The 24,068-nt window shown below is 46.4% G+C and overlaps 1 protein-coding gene across 1 annotated transcript in view; it reads right to left on the bottom strand.

The window, feature by feature from the left end:
- The window catches only part of AGBL1 (AGBL carboxypeptidase 1), a gene marked incomplete at its 3' end in the record, with an annotated part of 283,890 nt that overhangs the window by 53,562 nt on the left and 206,260 nt on the right, over window positions 1–24,068 (bottom strand). Inside the window, exon 22 of the mRNA XM_080651582.1 lies at window positions 15,360–15,523. Coding sequence (XP_080507708.1) covers window positions 15,360–15,523 — 164 coding nt within the window. The remainder of the gene's footprint in view (window positions 1–15,359; window positions 15,524–24,068) is intronic.

The following is a 24,068-nucleotide window of genomic DNA, read 5'->3' on the forward strand; positions in this document are numbered from 1 at the left end:
GGCCACTCAGTGCATGCGTGTGTGTGTGTGTGTGTGTGTGTGTGTGTGTGTGTGTGTGTGTGTATTTTAGAGGCCCATTGCATGAGTTCATGCAATGGGTGGGGTCCGGCCAGCCTGGCCAGGGGGAGGGGACATGGGTGGTTGGCCGGCCTGCCTGTTGGTCGAACTCCTGGTCGAGGGGACAATTTGCATATTAGCCTTTTATTATATAGGATATACACTGAGTGGCCAGATTATTATGGGTTCAGAGATCATAATAATCTGCCCACTCAGTGAATATATGAATCAGGAAAAGAACAAAACAAACTTATAATATACTGATTGCTGCGCTCAAAATAAAGTCCTGATCAAAGAATGATGGAGGCATTTCAAAGGGATAGGAGAGGCAGTACAAAGGAACTTCCACTATCCAAATTCGGGATAATCTGAGCATCGAAATAAACTAACGATAGTCATGAACAATAACTCGCCGAAAAAAACAATAACCAATGAATCCACAGAAACGTAAACTAAGTAATTAATTAAAAAGGAACACCTCTCCCTTAGAAGGAAGGCGATGCCACTCATGACTATCGAAGGAATAATGCAAGTGGGAAAACAAGCATTTGGTTTCCACTATAACAAGGAATATCTCAGGCAAAAAAAATCCTCCATGGATGCTAGACCTGACGGGTGAAAACAGAACACGCAGAGTCTCAGGGCAGCTTCCCACAAGACATGAATTAAAAAAGGGAAGGAGTCCCTTTATACTGGAGCCCTGTGTCGGACGCTGCTTTCACCACATGGTCCAAGTGAGACCAAGCATCATCCACAGTGGGACCATTACGAGTCACGCGTGTCTCCTGATGCAAAGCACAGAGAATGATGAACCACTTCTGTGTTCTTCTTGCTAAGAGCACACGCCCCACAGTTAACCACGAGGAGACGTCCGGCAAACCCGGGTTTGAGAGACAGTCCCCAAAGTAGCTGTCTCGAGATCTTGACAACAATCGGAAGGTCATGGACAGTAAACGAAGATCAATGAACTATGCCAGATGAAAGGACACTCAAGAGGTTTGACAACTGAAGGAGTTTAGTATTCTGAACTGGATCCCTTACTCAATATACTCCCTTTTCCCGTTTGCTCTAAAGGGCATGGCTAACACCATTCAGCATTTTAAAATTAGATCTGTGGGTTATTTTTACCGTGTCAATGACCATTGATTTTTGTAATTACACTGTGGTTTTCTATACAGGAATAGCCTTGTTTGTAGGAAATGGACACTGAGATATTAAGGACAAGGTCGCATTATTTCTGCAACTGATTCTCCAATAACTCAGAAAAAAAAAATAGGGTGTGGGGGTGTGCGTGTGTGTATGAGAGGGAGAGAGAGAGAGAGCAAATGGGACAAGATATTAATAGTTGAGGAATCACAATGAAAGTATATAAATATTTTTGCAGCTTTTTGGGACTACATTCATAAAATTCTTATCAGTGTATTGTTGTAATTGTTCCATATCACTATTAGTTACTAGTGCTTATTTCTTATTGTGCCAAATGTATAAATTAAACTTGGTACTGCCCTAGCCGGTTTGGCTCAGTGGATGGAGCATCAGCCTGCGGACCAGAGTCTCGGGTTCGATTCCAGTCAAGGGCACCTACCTGGGTTGCAGGCTCCACCCCAACCTGGGCCCTGGTATAGGGCGAGTGCAGGAGACAACCAATCCTTGTGTTTCTCTCACATCGATGCTTCTTTCCCTCTCTCTTCCACTCTAAAAATCAATGGAAAAATATCCTCGAGTGAGGATTAACAAAACAAAGAACAACAACAACAAAAAGTTTGTGCCAAATTTATAAATTAAACTTTATCATAGTTATGTATGTAAAAAACACACATAGTATATATAAGATTGTGTACTATCTGTGGTTTCAGGCATCCACTAGGGCCGTGGTTGGCAAACTGTGGCTCACGAGCCACATGCGGCTCTTTGGCCCCTTGAGTGTGGCTCTTCCACAAAATACCATGGCCTGGGCGAGTCTATTTTGAAGAAGTGGCATTAGAAGAAGTTTAAGTTTAAAAAATTTGGCTCTCAAAAGGAATTTCAATCGTTGTACTGTTGATATTTGGCTCTGTTGATTAAGGAGTTTGCCGACCACTGCACTAGGGGGATCTTGGAACGAAGCTCCCTTTGGATAACAGGGAACTACTGTATTAAGGACTAGAGGCCCGGTGCATGAAAATTTGTGCACTCGAGGTGGGGGGTGTTTCTCAGTCCGGCCTGCACCCTCTTGCAGTCCGGGAGCCCTCGGGGGATGTCCAACTGACAGCTTAGGAGGGCCAAAGCTGTCAGTCGGACATCCTTAGTGCTGCCACAAGCCCGGCTTCTGGCTGAGCAGCGTTCCCGTGGGAATGCACTGACCACCAGGGGACAGCTCCTGCATTGAGCGTCTGCCCCCTGGTGGTCAGTGTGCATCATAGCGACCAGTCATTCCGCCGTTTGGTTGATTTGCATAGGAGCTTTTTATTATATAGGAGGATTAGCAATAAAGTTCCTTAATATTTTCTGCAATTGCCTCAGACAAAAGGGAGGGCGGGGAGGAGAAGAAAAAGAGCAAATGGGTTTTAATATAGTAAAGCTCTACGATGATTGCCCTGCCGGAGGGATTTCATGTCTGTGATCTAATTGGCTTTCCTAGATTTTTTACTTCAGTAGATGGCAGACTGTCTGCAACCACCTTCCTCTGCTGCTTGTTCCTGGCACCTGCCCCTCTTCCTGGCATCAAACATCTGGGCGCCTTTGACAAGGCTTGCCTGTAATCTGCCAGGCGGCACACACACGTGTCTTTCCAGGGTCCCATTTTCTGCAGCAAGTAATTGGCCAATGCAGAGAAACAAAGTGTCATTTTATTTTACATAATGGCACCGTGTAAAAGGGTGCGCTAATTCGGCGCTGAAAAATAATAATCACGGGTTGGGAGAGGGGGCAACACGTGCGAGGAGGGCGCATCCAGGGAAATGTTCCCACGTACACCAGCTCGCTCTTGCCCCCTGCAGTTTGCCGGGGGACACCAGCATCCCGTGTAATTAGGCTTGTTGTTTTGCTTGCAAACTTGAGCTGAAAGAGTCATTTTGGCTCGTAAGGAGCCGCCGGTACCTCCGGGAATCCACCACACAACAGTATTATTTAGAAAATGTTTCGCTCCCATATCGCATAATCTATCTCTCTTCTCCCTTTGTCTCCACTTCTTGTTAATAGAGAGAACTGTCTCGGGGGGGGGGATGCAGGCTACAACTGAATAGCGATGACTATGTCATCGACATCGTACAATGTGAAATAAATGTCTATTAAAAAAAAGAAAGCTACAGCAATATGAAATTATTATCCCTGGGTAATAATACAATTTTGAAAAAACAAAAAAAAAAAAAAACAGAAACCCTAGGTAAATAGATTGGGCAAGCTGATCCTATCACCAGCAGTTTAATTTTATTAATGAGGTTGCTAAGGAAACACCCCTACAGGAGCCTACAATTCAGCACCAGGTCGCTGGACAGCACCCTCTCAGCAAGAAATCTACACAAAACCACCCAGTTGAATGGAAATTGAGGAAGAATGATTCTCTGTGGTAACTCGGACCTCCATAAACCAAAGACTCTCTACATCCTACCACTAGCTACTTTTTTCTGGCTTGGAAAAAACAAAACATTTTCTTCACTGTTCCCTAATGGTGCAAGAGAGAATTTCAAACAAATCCCCAACAAATCCATGCCAAACTTTTCAAACCAACCTTCAAACCAACCAGCTGTGGGTTACACATATCAAGAAAGAATTGAGGAAAGAATTCAGAGTTTCTCCTCTTTGAAAAGGTGAATGTATTAAATCCCACCCCTAAATTAATGAAATGGAAACAAAGGGTTTTCTTTATTAATATTATGATACATTTTAAGTTCTATCTTGGGGCTGTTATGGATCCTAAACATGCTGTCATCCAAGGAGAAACTCATATTTCTTTTTTTTAAATGTATTTTTATTGATTTCAGAGAGGAAGGGAGAGGGAGAGAGATCATTGATAGGCTGCCTCCCACATGCCCCCTACTGGGGATCAAGCCTGCAACCCGGGCATATGCCCTTGACTGGAATCAAATCATGACCTTCTGGTCTATAGGTTGACACTCAACCACTGAACTGAACTGGCTAGGGACCTAGTTTCATTTTTTAGTACCATCCATTCTTTCAATTTGTAAGTATAGTTTAGAATACTAATTATCATCATTATGTCATAGCTTCACATCATACAGAAAAAAATAATCATTACTTAGAGCCAAGGGCTTTATTTGTTTAATGCATAAAAACTGTAGAGCAAGACAAGACTTAAGGTAAAGACAAGAATATAAAATCCCCACTCAGGTCAGGCCGCTGTGGCTCAATGGTTGAGCATCGACCTATGAACCAAGAGGTCATGGTTTGATTCCCGATTAAGGCACATGCCCAGGTTGCAGGCTCGATTCCCAGTAGGGAGCGTGCAGGAGGTAGCTGATCAATGATTCTCATTGATGTTTCTATCTCTCTCTCCCTCTTCCCTTCCTTTCTGAAATCAATTAAAAATATATTTAAAAAATAAATTCCCACTCAGGATGAAAAATAGCCATCACTCAGCATACTTTGAATGTATTCCTTCAACTGATCACAGTTGCATTGAATTATACTATTATTCAGCTCATGGGTCTCCACATTTTCCCATAAACATAAAATGAAAGGGTTGGCAAAGATTTATGTGTTCATTTATTTTTTGCGTACCTCCCGTGCAGCAAGCATTGTCCAAGGTGCTAGGAATATATAGAGATTTAAACAAGGCAGATCAAGTTCCTTCTCTCATGGACTGTACATTCTAGCTGGGAGGGACAGATGACACTAAATTAAAAGTGCCATAGTAGTAGGACTAGGAATGCTACTTTAGGCAAGGTGGCCATATAAGTCCTGCTGAACTGGTGAAATTGAAGCTGAGATTCTGACATTTAAGCTGAGTCTCGAATGTCAGGAGGAGCCAGCGATGCCACAATGTGTAGGAAATGCAGACACAGCAGAAGGGATAACGAGCGAAAAAAATTTAAGTTAGGACTGATGTACTTCAGGCTGTTTAAGTCAGGACTGATGCATTGTGGGCTGTTTATTTAAGTTAGGACTGATACATTTCGGGCTGTTTAAGTCAGGACTGATGCATTGTGGGCTGTTTATTTAAGTTAGAACTGAGGCGTTGTAGGCTATTTAAGTCAGGACTGATGCATTGTGGGCTGTTCACTTAAGTCAGGACTGATGCATTGTAGGCTGTTTATTTAAGTCAGGACTGATGCATTGTGGGCTGTTTATTTAAGTCAGGACTGATGCATTGTGGGCTGTTTATTTAAGTTAGGACTGATGCATTGTGGGCTGTTTATTTAAGTCAGGACTGATGCATTGTGGGCTGTTGATTTAAGTCAGGACTGATGCATTGTGGGCTGTTCACTTAAGTCAGGAATGATGCATTGTAGGCTGTTTATTTACGTTAGGACTGATGCATTTCAGGCTGTTAGAGAGAAACAGACCATCTACTGGAAGAACAGGTAAACAATTTCTTCTGTTTCTTTGAACTACAGGCTAGTACCTACACACAAAATAGAATAAAATCAGATGAGAGCATGCGAAAATCTCAGAATCATTACACTGGAGGAGAAAAATCCAGAGGGAGGGGAGAACAGGAGTGCATACGATGCGATTCTATTTATATAAAATTCTAAAAACAGAGACTAATATTTAGGGAAAGAAGGGGAATTAAAGTTTGTCTAGGTGAGTGATGGATTACAAAGGGATTCAAGGATATTTGGGGGTGGGGGGCGGTGACAGGAACCATTGCAATTTGGATTGTGGCAGTCGTTTCAAGAGTGTATGTGTATACGCCAAAACTTGTCAAATTCCATATTTTAAGTATGGGTGCGTTCTTGCACATAAATCATACCTGAATAAAACTACGGTAAAATCAGATTTGTTTTTCATGGGCCATCTTTCGTAGTTTCTCCTGTAAATGCCCCTTGATAATCTAACCACTGAGCAACGCTGGCGGGGCAAGAACACTGATTGTGTATAAGCCCACATTTCATGGCCTAAGCTTTCCCCTTTGTATCAGAAACTGCTTTACAAGATTCATGTTTTTCAGACTGATTTACAATATATTTTTTAAACATGGTTTTGAGTTCGGTGACCTGTATGTGAATCACAGATTAGCCATACAGCAATGACTCACTCGGCTTTTATCAAACCTGCAGCATGCTGCGTCTCCATGGCCTCATCCTTCATACAACAATTAATAATGACTTCTCGGGGCTCGCTTTATTGAAGAGGATGTGTGTCAAACCCTCCTATACCTCCGGGCACACGGCATTCCATTATCATTACTCTACCTTCTCACTGTTTATTTTGTCACCCAGTGGCAAAGCACGTGGGAGCTCAAAAGCCACATAACACAATGACAAATACCAAGCCATCATAAACATATTAGCACTAATAGAGTTTCCATCCTCACTGTACTGAAACAATATTGGCGCACGCTAAAGGATCTCCATTTTCCAATCCAGGCGTCTCTCGCCAATAATAGAGTCAGCACCTCTTTGACGACCTATCACATGTCCGAAGATATTTTTCTTTTCTTACTAGGACGCACTTGAGGTTAGAGTTGGACAGACTTATCTAAAGGATCCCATGTGGCCAAGAATAAGTGAATCACAACCCCTTCCCCCTGAGGCATCAGCCTCTGGGAACGCAAAAGAGTACATATTGGGATTCCCAATAAAGGTATTTAAGGTCCCTCTTAAAGGGTCCTCTCGTACCAGATTCTACTTCCCACGTCAGAGTGGTTGGTTTGACTTCCTTCCTGCCATGTTATTCCCCCTACAATCTGCAACTTCCTCTTCTGAACACATCCCCCTTGCGTTCCTCTGTCTGTTTTTTTATATTTTTAAGTATTTTTATTGATTTCTGAGAGGAAGGGAGAGGGACAGAGAGATAGAAACATACATGATGAGAGACAATCATGGATCGGCTGCCTCCTGCATGCCCCCTACTGGGGATGGAGCTTGCAACCCGGGCATGTGCCCTGACCTGGCATTGAACCGTGACCTCCTGGATTGTAGGTCAATGCTCAACCACTGAGCCAGGCCAGCGGGCTCCCTCTGTTTTTCTGTTACCTGTGCACTGTTAGGCTTCTGCCCCTCATTATCTACTCAGCAGGCATTGAGAAAACCTTTAATTTTCATTCATTTTAATAGGAGCTTTGTGCCACTTGGCATAAGTCAACTGCCAAGCCTTTTATGTCTTGAATTCAGGGTTGCAACCTTAATTCCCACGTTGGAATGGGAGGACGTGGCCTTGAGAATAAACATGGGGTATCAGAGCTGAAATAAATCTAAGGGTCTCTATTTTTAAAGCTAAGAAATCTGCTCAGCCAGCGTGGCTCAGTGGTTGAACCTATGAACCAGGAGGTCAGGGTATAATTCCCAGTCAGGGCACATGCCCGGGTTTTGGACTCCATCCCCAGTAGGGGGGCATGCAGGAGGCAGCCAATCAATGATTCTATCTCTCTATCCCTCTCCCATTCTCTCTGAAATCTTTATTGTTGAAAGTATTACATAAGCCTCCTTTTTTCCCTATTGAAGAATTTATTTTTTAATCAACAAAACCTTCCTGTTAAAATGTATGCAAGTCAACAGAAAACACAGTGATAATTTTAAAATACTTGTTGGGGGAAAATCCCAAAATGTCAACCAGGCTTTTTTTTTTTTTTTTACCTTTTTCAAAATGAAAGGAAAACTTATTCAGACAAACAAAACCTGGGAGATTTCATCACTAGCAGATTGAAAATCAAGTTTTAAAAAGCTCTTTAGATGGAGAAAAATTTATATCAGATAAGAATGTAAATGTAAATAAATGAATAACTGGCGTCAGAAGTTTGGTGTTTTTTTTTAAGTTTTTTGAAAAAGAGGAATCAATAGGAAAAAAGTACTACTCTAAAAATTAATGAAAAGCCATTAATTAACTTAGAGCATCCATGCCAGGCAGCCTTCTTAAATAAAACATCCTGTATGGGAGGACTTCAAAGGTTTTTTATCTGCCTTCCATTTTTAGAATTAACAACAACCCAACACCAGGGCTGCAAAAGGCTGCCGTGAATCTAGCAGGTGTCCTCAAACTACGGCCCACGGGCCACATGCGGCCCGCCGAGGACATTGATCCGGCCCGCCGGGTGCCGCTGCCTGTCCTGCTTAGCAGCCGACACGTCCCAGGCCCGCAGTGTGCATAGGAATTTGTTCATAGTTTTTTTTTTAAACTATAGTCCGGCCCTCCAACGGTCTGAGGGACAGTGAACTGGCCCCCTGTTTAAAAAGTCTGAGGACCCCTGATAGAGAGTAGGAAGAGGACTGAAGTCCTTCTCTGGGGGCCGACAGCCTATGCTATGTTCAGGTACTTACAGATACTAGAGGCCCGGCACACAAAATTATTGCACTTGGGGGGGGCCCCCAGCCCAGCCTGTGCCCTCTCACAGTCCGGGAGCCCATGGGCCTAAGCTGTCAGTTGGACATTTTTAGTGCTGCCACAGAGGCGAGAGAGGCTCCCACGACAACCGCTGTGCTCGCCAGCCCTGAGCCTGGCTCAGAGCTTCTGGCTGAGCGGCGCTCCCCTTGTGGGAGAGCATTGACCACCAGGGGGCAACTCCTGTGTTGAGCATCTGTCCCCTGGTGGTCAGTGCATGTCAGTCATAGCAACCAGTCGTTCTGCCGTAAGGTCGATTTGCATATTAGCCTTTTTTAAAATAGGATAGGCAGAAGAGCAGCCATTAATTCGGTGGAGCTGGAGGCAGAGGCAGAAGATCCCCAGTGTTGGGCGGGAAATGGGTGCATCCCTTAGCCCCACCCAGCAAGCCACTTCAACTCCCTGGGCTCCCGTGGAATGGCTTGTGAACTAGGAATTGCTGTCGGTTCCCTTTCAAGAAAACATTTTGGAAACAGCACATGAAATTTGAAGAAAATGCACTTCCTGCCCTCGCTGGTTTGGCTCAGTAGATAGAGAATCGGCCTGTGGACTGAAAGGTCTTATGCCTGAGTTGTGGGCTCGAGCCCCCAGGAAGCAGCCAATCCATGATTCTCTCTCATCATTAATGTCTCTCTCTCTCTCTGCCTCTCCCTTCCTCTCTGAAATCAATAATCCTATCTAATAAAGAGGTACTATGCTAATTGACCATCATGCCCTCACAAAGATGGCGGCACCCACAGCCAATAATGAGGGAATATGCTAATTGACTGCCATGCCCTCAAAGATGGCGGCGCTCACAGCCACAAGATGGTGGTGCCCAGTTCCCTCAGCCCCAAAGCCGCCCAGGGCCGGCCGGAGGCACAAGCAAGCCTCGGATGGTGGCTGCCCAGCCACCCAGGGTCTCCCGAGGCTCAGGTAACCAGGGCCGGCCGAGGCTTGCGCTGCCGGCAGTAGCAGAAGCAGAGGTGTGATGGGGGTGTCGCCTTCCCCTGATTGCTGGGTCGCCTCCCGCCCCTGAGGGCTCCCAGACTGTGAGAGGGGGCAGACCAGGCTGAGGGACCCCCCCTCCAGTGCATGAATTTTCATGCACCGGGCCTCTAGTAATATATATAAAAAGAAAATGCACTTTAGCTCCTCTCTGTCGGCAATGTCTTTCAACTCGCATGTTTGAAGTCTCATCTCAAAGGGTTTGGATACATTCATCCCGTGGTGATGTACATGCAACCTATGATGCTATACACTCATCTTCCCTTAACAGTATTAAAACAATCAAGGGATATTTTCCGGATTTTAAAACTAATACACAAACACACTCAGACATATATTCACCCCAATGCATAGCTCAAGGAATTCTCCAGAGAAAGAAACAAGTAACATTAGCTTGGGATTATACACTGAATGGCCCCCATCTCTGTCCCTGTGGCCGCATATTGCTAAAGCCCCAATCAGCATGTGTGTTGCATTAATTATTCTGCTTTTGTTTTCATTCATTCGCTGAAAGGCTGAATGTCATAAAAGATAAGAACATGAGTCTTAGAGTTAGAATGGGATTCAAGAGCCAGCCGTCTCTTACAAGAATCGTGACATTTGGCAAACATCTCAACCTCCATAAAACTTAATCCCCTTGTTTGTAAAAGGCAACGCTAAAAATAGCATCTCCTTAGCAGCATTATTTATACGATTAAGTGAGATAATACTCATAAAGCCCCCAGCACAGCAGATGGTGCATGGGGAAGCTCTAAAGAATGTATCTATTGTTATAATCTTACTAGAGGCCCGGTGCATGGATGTGCATGGATTTGTGCACCAGTGGGGTCCCTCGGCCTGGCCTGCAGGGATTGGGTCGAAACCAGCTCTTCCACATCCCCCAAGGGGTCCCGATTGTGAGAGGGTGGTTCTCGGGTGATGCACCCCAGAATCGGGCTCCCTCCTCTCTGCACCCGAGAACCACAGCTGCCAAGTCACCGCAGCTTGGCAGCTCCTGCGCTGAGTGTCTGCCCCCTGGTGGTCAGTGCACATCATAGCTACCGGTCAGAGCGTCTGCCCCCTGGTGGTCATTGTACCTCATAGTTACCAGCCGGTCAGCCCACCAGCCAGTTGCTTAGGCTTTGAGATATATATAGACAGACATGTATATGAACATGCTCTTTATTTCCAGTTTCATGGTAGTCTAGAAGATTAATTAACCATGTTCTTTCTTCTTTATTGCTGCTAGGAATTTGGGTTGTGTGGATTTATTTGGGGATACATGCCTCATTGCTCTAAATACCTATATATTAAATATTGTTTTTCTGCTAAGTTTATTTTCTTGAGGGATATAGTCCAGCTGGAAGTGAAGGATGAAATGGGAGGTTTTTTTATGGACCTTCTCGCACGTTGCCAAATTCCCCTCCAGAGGAAAGTAAACCAATTTACAGAGAGCTGTGTGACATTATTAAACTCTTTCCTCACAGACACACTAGCTGTGGGTTTTCATCCAGTTATTGGAGAAAAATCAGCATAAAATCAGACCTAAAACACTCAAATTTGCCTTTCTGTAATGACTACCAATTCAATTGGATGTATATGGGAAAACTCTATACTGTCTTCACAATATTTCTGAGAACTTAAAACTGCTCTAAAAAATAAGTCCATTAAGAGAAAAAAAATGCTTAGAAGGAAGCGACAAAGAACACCTATAATTATGGTTAAAGGGATTGTATATACTTTTTTTTAGAGGGAGAGAGAGAGAGAAACATCCATGTGTGAGTGAACATCAATCGGCGGCCTCCTGCACCACACCTCCCCCCGACCTGGGAATCGAGCCTGCCTCCCGGGCATGTGCCCTGACCAGGATTTGAACTGGCAACCTTTTGGTACACAGTACAACACCCAACCAACTGATCCATACTGGCCAAGGCAAAACCATATATTTTTTTCAATCATGTATTTAAAAAAAATATATATATATATATATATATATATATATATATATATATATATATATATATATTGATTTCAGAGAGGAAGGGAGAGGGAGAGAGATAGAAACATCAATGATGAGCCCTAACTGGTTTGGCTCAGTGGATAGAGCGTCGGCCTGCAGACTGAAAGGTCCCAGGTTCGATTCCGGTCAAGGGCATGTGCCTTGGTTGCGGGCACATCCCCAGTGGGAGGTGTGCAGGAAGCAGCTAATGTTTCTCTCTCATCGATGTTTCTGACTTTCTATCCCTCTCTCTTCCTCTCTGTATAAAATCAATAAAATATGTTTAAAAAACAAGAAAGAAAGAAACATCAATGATGAGAGAGAATCTCTGATTGGCTGCCTCCTGCATGGCCCCTACTGGGGATCCAGCCTCAACCCGGGCATGTGTCCTGATAGGGAATCGAACTGTGACCTCCTGGTTCATAGGTCGACACTCAACCATTGAGTCATACTAGTTGGGGCTCATGTATCTTTTTAATTATTACAATTATAATTGTGTTTTCTGAAGTCTATGAAAGATTTTCATTGTCTTGTGTTGCCTTATCAAACGAAAGAGAGGACTAAATTCACGAATGCTAAGGAAAGCCCTGGTTCATCTGGGACGCCAATTTGGGAGAAAAAGTAAGATACTGAGCTATGGCCAAGGCCCAACAGGAAACCCTGAGGTTCCTCTTGTTCTTCACGGAGGGACACATGGAGACTGGGAAGCTCGGCCGAGAAGACCGAGAGGCAACGAAGGGACACAAATCCCGATGGACAGCGGCTGACTCGGCGAAACCCTTAAATGCCTTTGCAAAAGACCTGTCACACTGGACACGAGCGGCCACCTCCCAAAGAAACAGCTCAGAATCCCTGCAGACCCTTCGCAATGCTGTCAGGGGATAAGACAGAGGGAGGAGGAGGAAAAAGAGAAACGGAAAGTAGTGACAGGCGGCCTTGGACCCACTGTCCCGTTTCAGTTCCAGCCGAGCACTTAATCGTCGTGGGGGAGGGCATGCAAGACAGGGAGCACATGCTCTCCGGATAACCCCACCGCAGACACTGCGCCGGGCGCCTGACACCAAATTCGTTCGACGCGAATTAGAAAAGGTGCCTCTTTGATGGGTGTCTTTTATTTTTATATATTTTATTGAATTTTTACAGAGAGGAAGAGAGAGTTAGAAACATCAATGAGAGAGAAACATCAATCAGCTGCCTCCTGCACACCCCCTACTGGGGATGTGCCCGCAACCAAGGTACATGCCCCTGATGGGAATTGAACCTGGGACCCTTGAGTCCGCAGGCTGATGCTCCATCCACTGAGCCACACCAGTTAGGGCTTTGATGGATGTCTTGTTCCAGTTTACAGGCAACTAATCCCCGCCACATCGGAGCCAACGGACCAACGGACGGGCACGATCAATTCAGGAAAAGCGAGCAATGCCGTGGCTGCTCCATCTTCCCTCTCCAAGAGCCACAGTGGAGAGGAGAAGGGAGGCAAAGGGGAGAGAGAGAGAAAATGCGGGCATGCCTGCACCCAAGACAGCTCAGCAAAGCAACGTCGGGATAGACAGACAAGTCGAAACACACATCCAGCAGGCGGAGCATCTCACTGTCAGAGGGAGAGGCCCACACACCAGGTGATGCTGCCAGGCCGGTGTAGCTCAGCAGTTGAGCGCCGACCTATGAACCAAGAGGCCTCACGGGTTCGATTCCCGGTCAGGGCACATGACCAGGTTGTGGGCTCCATTGCCAGTAGGGGGCATGAGGAGGCAGCAAATCAATGATTCTCTCTCATTGATGTTTCTATTTCTCTATCCCTCTCCCTTCTTCTCTCTCTCTAAAAAATCAATACAAATATATTTTTTATAAAAACACAACAACAACAAACACAAGATGGCAAACAGGCCCAAGACTCCGGGACCTGGGGTGTGGGAGGGACCAAGGACGGCGGGAGGAAGTGGTTGGGGTGTCAAAACCACAGAAATTGGCCGCAGCCACTCCAGGGAGAGAGATCTGCCCTTACCTGAGTTGCCATGGTCTATGATCTACAGCAATGGGACGGGCACGTTCATGAATGCACGTGGGTAATTAAGTATCAGGGAAACCAGCGCCCCGAAGCAGTACCAATGGATGCCACTAGACCATGCCAGGCTTAACCGACTGGCGACTGGGTGAGAAGCAGCCAGGAATAGCAATCCGAACAGCGGCAGGAGGAAAAAGAGTGAAAATGAGCTGGGAATAAGACAGACTCGAGGCACGCGGCGAGATTTTCCCACCATTCATCGGGAGGCCCTTCCTCCCCCAACAGCTCCACGGCTCCATCCATCATCCATTCCCTCGCTCCGAAGGTGGCCAAGGTCTGAGCCTGGTGTTCCCCGACGTATCCTGGTCCTTGCTTTCCTCGCGTGGGCCTTTAGCATCCCTGCTGCCCCCTGGGCCTGCTTCTGTCAAGTCTGAAATAGGTGTATGCCGTGAAGGGCTTATTTGGATAATGGCTCCCCTGCTCTTGACCGCTCATGGTCGCCACCCACAGCCCTCAGAGACCCGCCTCTCCCAGCCATGGGCTCAGCTGGGCTCCCCGGGCCAACATGTCAATCTCCTTTATATGGTTCCTCTCATGGTCTGAGAAGCAAATCGCTATTTAAGAAAAGAGGACGAAAACATTTCTTGCCCCCAAGTGCCTAGATATTGGCAATCCTATTGTCCCCCTATCTTTTCTTTTTTAATTTCAGAGAGGAAGGGAAAGGGAGAGAGAGCTAGAAACATCAATGAAGAGAGAGAATCACAGATCAGCTGCCTCCCGAACGCCCCCTACTGGGGATGGAGCCCACAACCTGGGCATGTGCCCTTGCCCGGAATCGAACCCAGGACCCTTCAGTCCCCAGGCCAACGCTCTATCCACTGAGCCAAACCAGCTAGGGCTCTCCATTTTTTTTTTTTTTTTTTTTTTTGCCAAGTAAAGGATGAATCCAGATGATACCCATACATACATGAACATAACTGGCATACAGTAGGTCCTCGGGGTACATTGGAGATCCATTCCTACGGTGTGACGTAACGCGGTTTCCGCCCTAAGTCAGAACCCACCTACATAAGCACCTACGTCACTCACATGGAGCACATACACAGCAGTAATGAAGTGAAACAGTAAAAAAAAATTTAAAAGAAAGATAATTCCTGACCTTTACTTGTGGTAAATAAGTGATAAAAAACATAAAGCACCTATGTACATACGTCAAAGTGACAAAACTTTTTTTTTATAAATAAATGGGAGATGGCGATGTAACCACGAAACAACGTACGTCAAGTCCAAGGTAACCGGAGGACTGCCTGTATCTATATATATAAAAAGCCAGCGTCCATGATGACCAGGACGACCAAATGACCAGTCACCATGAGGTGCATCGAGCACTTCTCGGTCCCTCCCCACGGCCCACAGGCTCCGATCACAGCAAGGTGGGTGGTGGGCAGGCGGGGCAGCAGGCGGGTGGGTGGGACTGCGAGCAGCGGTGGGCTACTGTGCAATTTCGCGCGCTGGGCGTCTAGTATAAACATTAGCTGCATCTTCCAACCATCAGCACAATGTGTTCACAATGCACATTTACAGACACAAATAGCCAACAAAATACAAATGCATCTGCATCGGATGTGTGCGCACACGCAGCATTTTCCCTGTGTTTCCGGCAGGAAGTGAGGACGCCGGGGTGGTGGCTGAAGTGAAGAACCCGCAACCTTACCTTCATCTGGCGGCTCTTCCAGATTTGTTTTGTGTCAAAGATCTCTACATCTGCTGGACTTTGCTTTCTGAGACCTCCCCCACACCCCGTGGAAACAGAGAGGTCCCCGTCCCGCCACACCCCTGCGAGCATCCTACCTGCGCAGCTGCTGGTCCAGAGCCCCGTCCTGGGCATTCAGCAGGGATGCTGCATGGGTCAGGAGCTGCCGGCTGCAGCTGGCGGACTTGAGTTCCAACAGGAGGAGGCCCAAGCAGAACATGGCTCCCATCTCCTCCAGCTCTCGGGTCCCAAACTGCAGACCCTGCAGCGAGAGAGAGGCCAACAGTGAGCAGGCTGAGCGAGGACCATCGGAGATGGGGAGGGAGGTCTCCTGGACGCACACCCACCACGGAGATTGGGAGTGAACGATATTTCTCGAGCACAGTTCCGTGGGTTTCGTCGTGTGCTTTGTGGACAGATGCATGGATCTTGGGCTGCGTTGCTTGGACACCTGGGGTTGCACAAAAGTACCCCAAAGGCAGAAGGGTGGGTAAGGGTGCAACAGTCATCTCCCCACACTGAGGTCAAAGCAGTAGAGTTTAAGAACAGTTCACTGCCCAGCCAGCATGGCTCAGTGGTTACAGCATCAACCTATGAACCAGGAGGCTACGGTTTGATTCCCAGTCAGGGCGCATGCCCAGGTTGCAGGCTCAATCCCCATCCAGTAGGGGGCGTGCAGGAAGCAATCAATCGATGATTCTCATCGTTGATGTTTCTCTCTCTCTCTTCCTCTCCCTTCCTCTCAGAAATCAAGAGAAATATAATTAAAAATAAAAAAAAGGAGCTCACTGCTGCCCTGGCCAGCGTAGCTCAGTGTAGAGCATCAGCCCACGCGCCAAAGGGTCGCAGGTTTGATTCCTGGTCAAGGGCACATACCTGGGTTGCAGGTTCAATCCCCAGTCCCCAGGTTAGAGCACAGGTGGGAGGCAACCAATCAATGTACCTCTCTCATATCTGCACCTCTCTCTCTCTCTCTCTCTCTCTCTCAGCCTCACTCTTATTCTTTCTCTCTCCCTTCCTCCCTTCCTCCCTCTCTAAAAATCAATAGAAAAAAATATCCTTGGATGAGGATTAAAAAAAAAAAAAAAAAGATTTCACTGCTGAAACCAAAGTTTGTGAACAGTCTTACTAAGAAATACCCTTTTTTACTCTTCCACACAGTTACCAACCAGGGGAGAAAAAGGAGGGAGGATCCTTCAATCCCAGGGCTGCCACTTAATGCCTTGCCTTGGAGGGGAAGTTATCTGACCTATCAGCACCTCCATGTTCCCATCTGTATAATGGGAATAATAATGAAAATTATAATAATAGTCCCTATCTCGTGGAACTGCTGAGGTCATTCGGTGAGTTTATAATGGATAATAAGTTCAGATTATAACGTGGCCCACAGCACATTCTCCAAGCGTTTATCACATCATCCAAGTGGCCATTATTATGACCAATAGCAGCAAATACTTATTTACAAGCAACAGCCAAAATAATAGTTGATACACACAGTCTTCCTTAAAACCACAGCCAAAACTATGGCCTGCTCTCATTACTATCATTTGTCATTACTTGACAAGTTTCAAACAATTCAATAAGAAAAAAAAATGAGTCATAAATATTAGGAAAATAAATCACATGATCATTATTTGAGGGCTGATTATGGACTAAGACCAAAGAAATGAAGCGAAACAGAAACTCTATTAGATATAAGGCAAGAACTGAGTAAGTAGACAAGTTACAAATTAAATATCCCCAAAATCAATTTTCTTTCTATAAACCTGCAAAGTAAATTATTAAGGACTAGAGGCCCATTGCACGATATTCATGCAAGAATAGGCCTTCCTTCCCCTGGCTTCACTCCCAGCTGCCCAGGAGCCTGCAAGTCCCCGCTCCTGGGCCGTCCAGAGCTGGCAAGTCCCCACTCCTGGGCCGCCCAGGAGCTGGCACCTCCTCACTCCTGGGCCGCCCGGAGCGGGCAAGTCCTCGCTTCTGTCTGAAGCACCACTACAGTAGCTCCCTCCGCCGCCCCCCTTCCCCTCATAGCAGGCTTCGCTCCACTCCGCTCCGTGCCTACATATGCAAATTAACCTCCATCTTCGTTGGGTTAATTTGCATACTCACTCTGATTGGCTGTGGGCATAGCGGAGTGATGGTTAATTTGCATGTTTCTCTTTTATTAGGTAAGATAATAAAAATTCCATTCACAGGAGCAGCATGGCTATACAGTATCTAGGAATGAAATTTAATAGTAAATACCCCAAAGGCTGTATGATGAACCCCTGGAGTTTACCAACAGATAACAAGGGAAATTTAAATAAATGAAGAAATGGGCTGAATTCTGAGAAAGCAAGGCCCAATCCCATGTAATATCTATTCTCCTTATGCTAGTCTATCAAAGCATAGGAAATCAAAACGCCACTGGCCAATTTCAGACTTGGCAAACAAATTTCACTTTAGAAGACCCCATGGCAAACATATCCAGTAATATTCTCAGAATAAAGAGTAAAAAAAAAAAAAAACAATGGCCCAGCCGGCATGGCTCGGTGGTTGAGCATCGACCTATGAATGAGGTCACAGTTCAATTCCCCGTCAGGGCACATGCCTGGGCTGTGGACTCGATACCAAGTGGGGGTGTGCAGGAGGCAGTCAATCGATCATTCTCACCATTGATGTTTCTTTCTCTTCCTCTCTCTCTCTCCCTTCTCTAAAATCAATAAAAATAATATATATTTTTAATCCTCACCTGAGGATATTTTTCCATTGATTTTTATACAGAATGGAAGAGAGGGAAAGACAGAGACAAATATCGATGAGAGAGCAACATGTCAATTGTTTGCTTCCAGCATTTGCCCCAATCAGGGCCAGGGCTGGGGAGGAGCCTGCAACAGAGGTACATGCCCTTGACTGGAATCGAACCTGGGACCCTTTAGTTTGCAGGCTGACACTCTATCCACTAAGCCAAACTGGCTAGGGCAAAAATATATTTTTTAAATAAAAATATAAATAAAACGTTTAAGTACTTGGGAGTTCATTCAAATTCCAGAAATTAGTCTTAAGGGTAAAAGTGAGCAGGAGAGACTGGGAATAAGTGAGGCAGGGAATTCATTAAAAAATCGTGGCTTCCTACTGCCCTTTGACCTCCCCCCCTACCCGCATCTGCTTCCTGTGTGGTCCAAACAGCCCACCAGTATATGTCCTGTTTGCACAGAACCCATCGCTGACCCTGTATAACGCGGGGGTTAACATCCCCGCCGCCACTTCCCCCAGATCTAGCCACTGAACAGAGTTCTCTTCCTCTGGAATGAGCCTGCAGGCAGACCTCAGGACTCCCAGCTCTTCAGGGATAGAAGTTCAGAGTAGAAGGAGCCTGTGATATGCAAATAGACACTTTCATCTCCAGGCAAAGGCAAGGCTTCCCTTAGTCCAGGGTTGGTAGTGAACCTGGACTTGGATGCGGCTAGTGCTCTGAGAGGGAGGTGTGAGGAGGTCCTTCCTTCTGACTCAAGCATGTCAAACTCAAAGGCTCACAGGGGCCCAATAAACAAGGTTTACGTGTATGGGGCCGCAAGAAAATAAAAGCTTCCATTTTCATAGGAACATGGGTTTATTTCGATGGAGACGTGCTGAATACAAAGGGATGAAATAAATGAGTCAAAGTTAACATAAAGTAATAGAACATTTTAACAAAAATGAATATTTTTTCTCCAACATTAACTTACCAGACACCAAATAACTGCACAAATGAATAAGTGTAACGCAAATAAACCTATTTTTCTTGTTCTTCGAAAGCGAAATATTTCCTGTTGTGCACGCCAAACAAGTCAGTCCAAGACTAGTGACGAGGCCATCGGCTGCTAAAATATTCGCTGCTGGTATTAGTGGAGAGAAATGGTGCGCCTGCACATAAGGCGATTAAGGGAAATGAATGCAACACACAATATAGTCATCAGTCATTAGCGAACAGTATAGTTCATTAGTAATAATTATGTATAACAGGGTATTGTAAAAATTAAGTCATGAAATTTTTATTAAAATGTTTCTTATATACCATTATATTGGCTGGGCTGCAAAAATATTCCTCGTGGGCCACATGTGGCCTGCAAGCCGTGAGTTTGACATGCTTGCTCTAACTCCAATGTTGCAATGTTGGGAGCCTCCAGGGTTAGACATAACCAAAGGTCATGAGGAGGAGAGATCCAGTCTCATGGGGTGAGGCAGACACCCTCCGGGGTGGGGGAGGAAGGGTGTATAATTGCTATTATTGGGACTTTCTCTTAGAGGGGTCCTCTTCCTTCTCACTCACTTCCGTAATGACTGCTCACCGCAGTGCTTCGTCAGGATGCTGAGACTGCTTCCAGGGACGATACCAAAGGCACAGATTTCTTACTGCTATGTCTTCACTAGGCCTGAAAGTGTCAGATGCTAACCTCAAAAGCAAAATAGAGTCCTGCCGGCAAGGCTCCATCAGTGGTTGAGCGTCTGCCTATGGACCAATGATGAGAGACAATCATGGATCGGCTGCCTCCCCCACGCCCCCTGCTGGGGATGGAGCCCACAACTCAGGCACGTGTCCTCGACTGGGAATCGAATCGTGGCCTCCTGGTTCATAGGTCGGCACTCAACCACTGAGCCACACGGACCGGGCCAGGTCAGAGCATTTATTTCTGCAAGACACTATTCCCCAGAGATCTGAAAAAGTCACCTGCATTTAGCAATGACACCAAGTCTTTCTCTGGCATGTTTATATCCTGCTCTTAGTCACTTTCCCAACCCATGGGATAATAGATTTCCACTTCCAACATCACCCCTAATCGATATGTGTATACACACACATACACACACAGAGCAGTATCTGCATCTTGTAGCTTTCCATACCCCCAACGCCTGCCGGAGGCTGGGTATAAATAAATCGACAGCCTGGTTTCCCACTCAGGCCACGAGAGAATGCTGCTTTCGAATACTAATCAGACGCACCAGCGAAGGGAGGACAGCCCGTGTCAGGCAGCAGCAGAAACCCCGCGCTTTCTGGGGCCCCGGAAACCAATTAGCCAGAAGCAACTCGGTTGACCTTTGGGGCTTGTGCAACCGGCTGTGTCCTAGTTCAGCGTCTCCTTATCTGATACGACGGGGGGGACCGGAGACGGCCCACTTAGGCTGTAGGAACACGATGGAGAAAGGAGCATATTGGCCCAAGAAATGAAAGAGACAGCTCAGCTGGTGCGGCTCCGTGGTTGAGCATCGACCTAGGAACCAGGTCATGGTTTGATTCCCAGTCAGGGCACATGCCCAGGTGGCGGGCTCGATCCCCAGTAGGGGGCATGCACAGGAGGCAGCTGATCAATGATTCTCATCATTGATGTTTCTATTTCTCTCCCTATCTCTCTGAAATCAATAAAGATATGTATTTTTTTAAAAAAAAGAGAAGGAAATGAAACTGATAAATGAGAGGGGTGAGGGTGTGAGAAGCAATCGTTCGTGTGAAAGGAACCAGGTGATCGTCCAAAGAAATAAAGGTCAGAGAATCAAGTGGTGGAAGTAGGAGAGAGCTGGGAGAATAGATTTAAAAAAGCAAAGGCAAATAGGATGTCATAAGGGGGGGAGGGAAAAAACCAAAAGTCTACAGTGGTCGGCAAACTCATTAGTCAACAGAGGCAAATATCAACAGGACAACGATGGAAATTTCTTTTGAGAGCCAAATTTTTTAAACTTAAACTTCTTCTAACGCCACTTCTTCAAAATAGACTCGCCCAGGCTGTGGTATTTTGTGGAAGAGCCACACTCAAGGGGCCAAAGAGCCGCATGTGGCTCGCGAGCCGCAGTTTGCCGACCACGGGTCTAGGACATAAAAACTATTCTTAGTTGTCCAGATGGCATCCTATGAACCAGGAGGTCACGGTTCGATTCCCCATCAGGGCACATGCCCGGGTTGTGGGCTCGATCCTCAGTGTGGGGCGTGAAGGAGGCAGCTGATCCATGATTCTCTCTCATCATTGATGTTTCTCTCTCTCTTTCCCCCTCCCTTCCTCTCTGACATCAATAAAAATATATTTTAAAAAAGAAAAAAAAAAAGATGTTACACTCCCACAGAGCAAAACCAGATCGAGAGGGATCCCAGATCGGCCATCTGTGGGTGCCTGCGGCCAAAGGAAGCTCCTATCTGATTTGATGGTCACTGACGCCTTCAGTCCAGGGAAGGATGTGTCTGGTCTCTGTTTCCCCGTGGCTGGCTGGCTGGCGTGGCAGGGCCAGGTCATCAGGAAGGAAAGCCTTCCCCTGAAGGGCACTGGGAGGTCAATGACCACAGCCCTCCTCCAAGGAGAATGTCAGCGACCCTGAGAGGACAGGCTTGGAGTAACAAGAGATGCTGACACGCCATCTTGGCCCCTGCCATCTGCTATCTCCTAGGAATGCCTGTGAGTCCTCATGTAAAACGTTTTTTTAAATATATTTTTATTGATTTCAGAGGAGAAGGAAGAGGGAGAGAGAGACAGAAACATCCATGATGAGAGAGAATCATGGATCGGCTGCCTCCTGCACACTCCACCCTGGGGATCGAGCCCACAATACGGGCATGTGCCCTTGACCGGTATCAAACTTGGGACCCTTCAGTCCGCAGGCTGATGCTCTATCCACTGAGCCAAACAGGGTAGGGATGTAAAAGTTTTTTAAAAACCCACTGCAGTGCACTCTATACAGCTTTGCTTAGGGTCCGGGACTCATGAATATCATCTCTATTTCTTTTTTTATTGAATTCAGAGAGGAAGGGAGAGGGAGAGAGAGAAACATCAATGATGAGATTAAGAGAGAATCATGGATTGGCTGCCTCCTGCATGCCCCCTTCTGGGGATGGAGCCCACAACCCGGGCATGTGTCCTGACCAGGAATCGAACCGTGACCTCCTGGTCCACAGATAAACGCTCAACCACTGAGCCATGCCGGCCATAACTATCCTATCTAATAAAGATGGAATATGCTAATTGACCATCACTCTGTCACAAAGATGGCTGCCCCCACAGCTGAGGCCAAGTTCCCATAAGGAGCCTTAACAAGCAATCAGCAGGGAACTGAGGCTATGCCCTCCCCTGCCCCCATGGGGCTTGACAGGGGACCTCAGGCTGTGCCCCCCACCCTGGCGTCAGGCTAGGGACCTCAGGCCGCACCCCCCGCCCCAGTGCCAGGCCAGGGGACCTGAGGCCATGCCCCCTGCCCAGCGGGGCTTGACAAGGGTGGGACTAGCCAGGTCTGGATCTAGCCCAATGAGGGGGGGGGGGCAGCTGGGTCTGGGTCTCACGCAATTTTGAGGTGCATGTGGGTGGGCAGGGACTTGACTCTGGGTTCCATGGTGCGCCCCAGACTCTGACAGGAGCAAAGTTTTCATATACATTTTATTAATTTTCTTTCATCTCTGACACTTCTATTATAGAGAGAGGGCAAATAGCAATATTATTTCCTCTAATAAATCCCCTTTAAATGTGCACAAATTTTGTGCACCGGGCCAATAGTTTCTTTACAAGGTGGGTGCACTGAATACAAGCCTGTGGACAGAGTGGCAGACCACTGCTGGATCCAGCTGACAAAAACATTTCCCTGTGTTTGTTTTTTGGGTCTGTGAAATATTTTTCTAAATGAAATGACTTACCCATGTCATAAAAATTAGAACTGTTGACATTCTAAATAAGTATCATATATATACTTTTAAATATTTTTTATTGATTTCAGAGAGGAAGCAAGAGGGAGAGAGATAGAAACATCTATGATTGAGAATCATGGATCAGCTGCCTCCTGCACACCCCCTACTGGGCATGTGCCCTGACTGGGAATCAAACTGTGACCTCCTGGTTCATAGGTTGATGCTCAACCACTGAGCCATACTGGCTGGGCTCTGGCCTTATCCATGTGTAAGACTATCTCTGGCAAAGACACTGTTCTCAGCATCACGTGTACAGCCGAATTGGAGACCACCAGGACCCACAAAGGCCTTTCTGTAGCTTCTCAACTGTGACCCCAAAGAATCCTGGGCCTCACCACCAGACCCACCAAAAGTGGAACCCCAAGGCTGAGGTCTGTCTGAAGAAATGCATTTTTTTAGCACGATGATCTTACACCCATTAACATCTGAGAGCGGCTTAATGGGGTTGTGTGTTGGAGGGATACAGGTTATACAGGAGACGGAATCATGAAAACACTCGAGTGAGTAATATTAGAATCTCCTCCTCCTCAGCAGCAAGCCAATTTGGAGATTTGACCCCAGAAGGGGTAGGGGATTTACAAACTAACTACAGGATTTCTTTCTCCCTCTCAAGAATCACTGCTCTGCCAATGAACTGTGAAGCCAATAAAATCCTCAAGTCAGACTTTCCGGGATTTGTCCTTGGCAGCGAGCAGCGGGGTGAGACTGGCGGTAGGCTACAGAAAATCAGCCGAGACCCGCATGTATATTCAGAATCCGGAGGTCTGAGCGACGCGGGTGCTTGGCAGGAAGAATCTAGAAATAGTGCTGATGCCATGCTGCCTGCCAGTTTGTGATTCGACTTTACTTATTGGAGCACAACAAATCTAAACCTTGCAGGTATCTCACCTTGGAGTTTTTAATTCAGGTGTTGTTTTTTTCTTTGCCTTTTTAATTTTTTAAAAAATATACTAGAGGCCTGGTGCATGAGATTCATGCACTGGATGGGGGGGGGGTCCCCTCGGGCCAGCCTGTGCCCTCTCACATTCCAGCAGCCCTTGGGGGATGTCTAACTGATGGCTTAGGCCCACTCCCAGCAGTCGGACATCCTTAGCGCTGCCACGGAGGCAGGAGAGGCTCCCGCCACCGT

The sequence above is a fragment of the Plecotus auritus genome, assembly GCF_963455305.1.
Source record: "Plecotus auritus genome assembly, chromosome: 15".
Lineage (NCBI taxonomy): Eukaryota > Metazoa > Chordata > Mammalia > Chiroptera > Vespertilionidae > Plecotus > Plecotus auritus.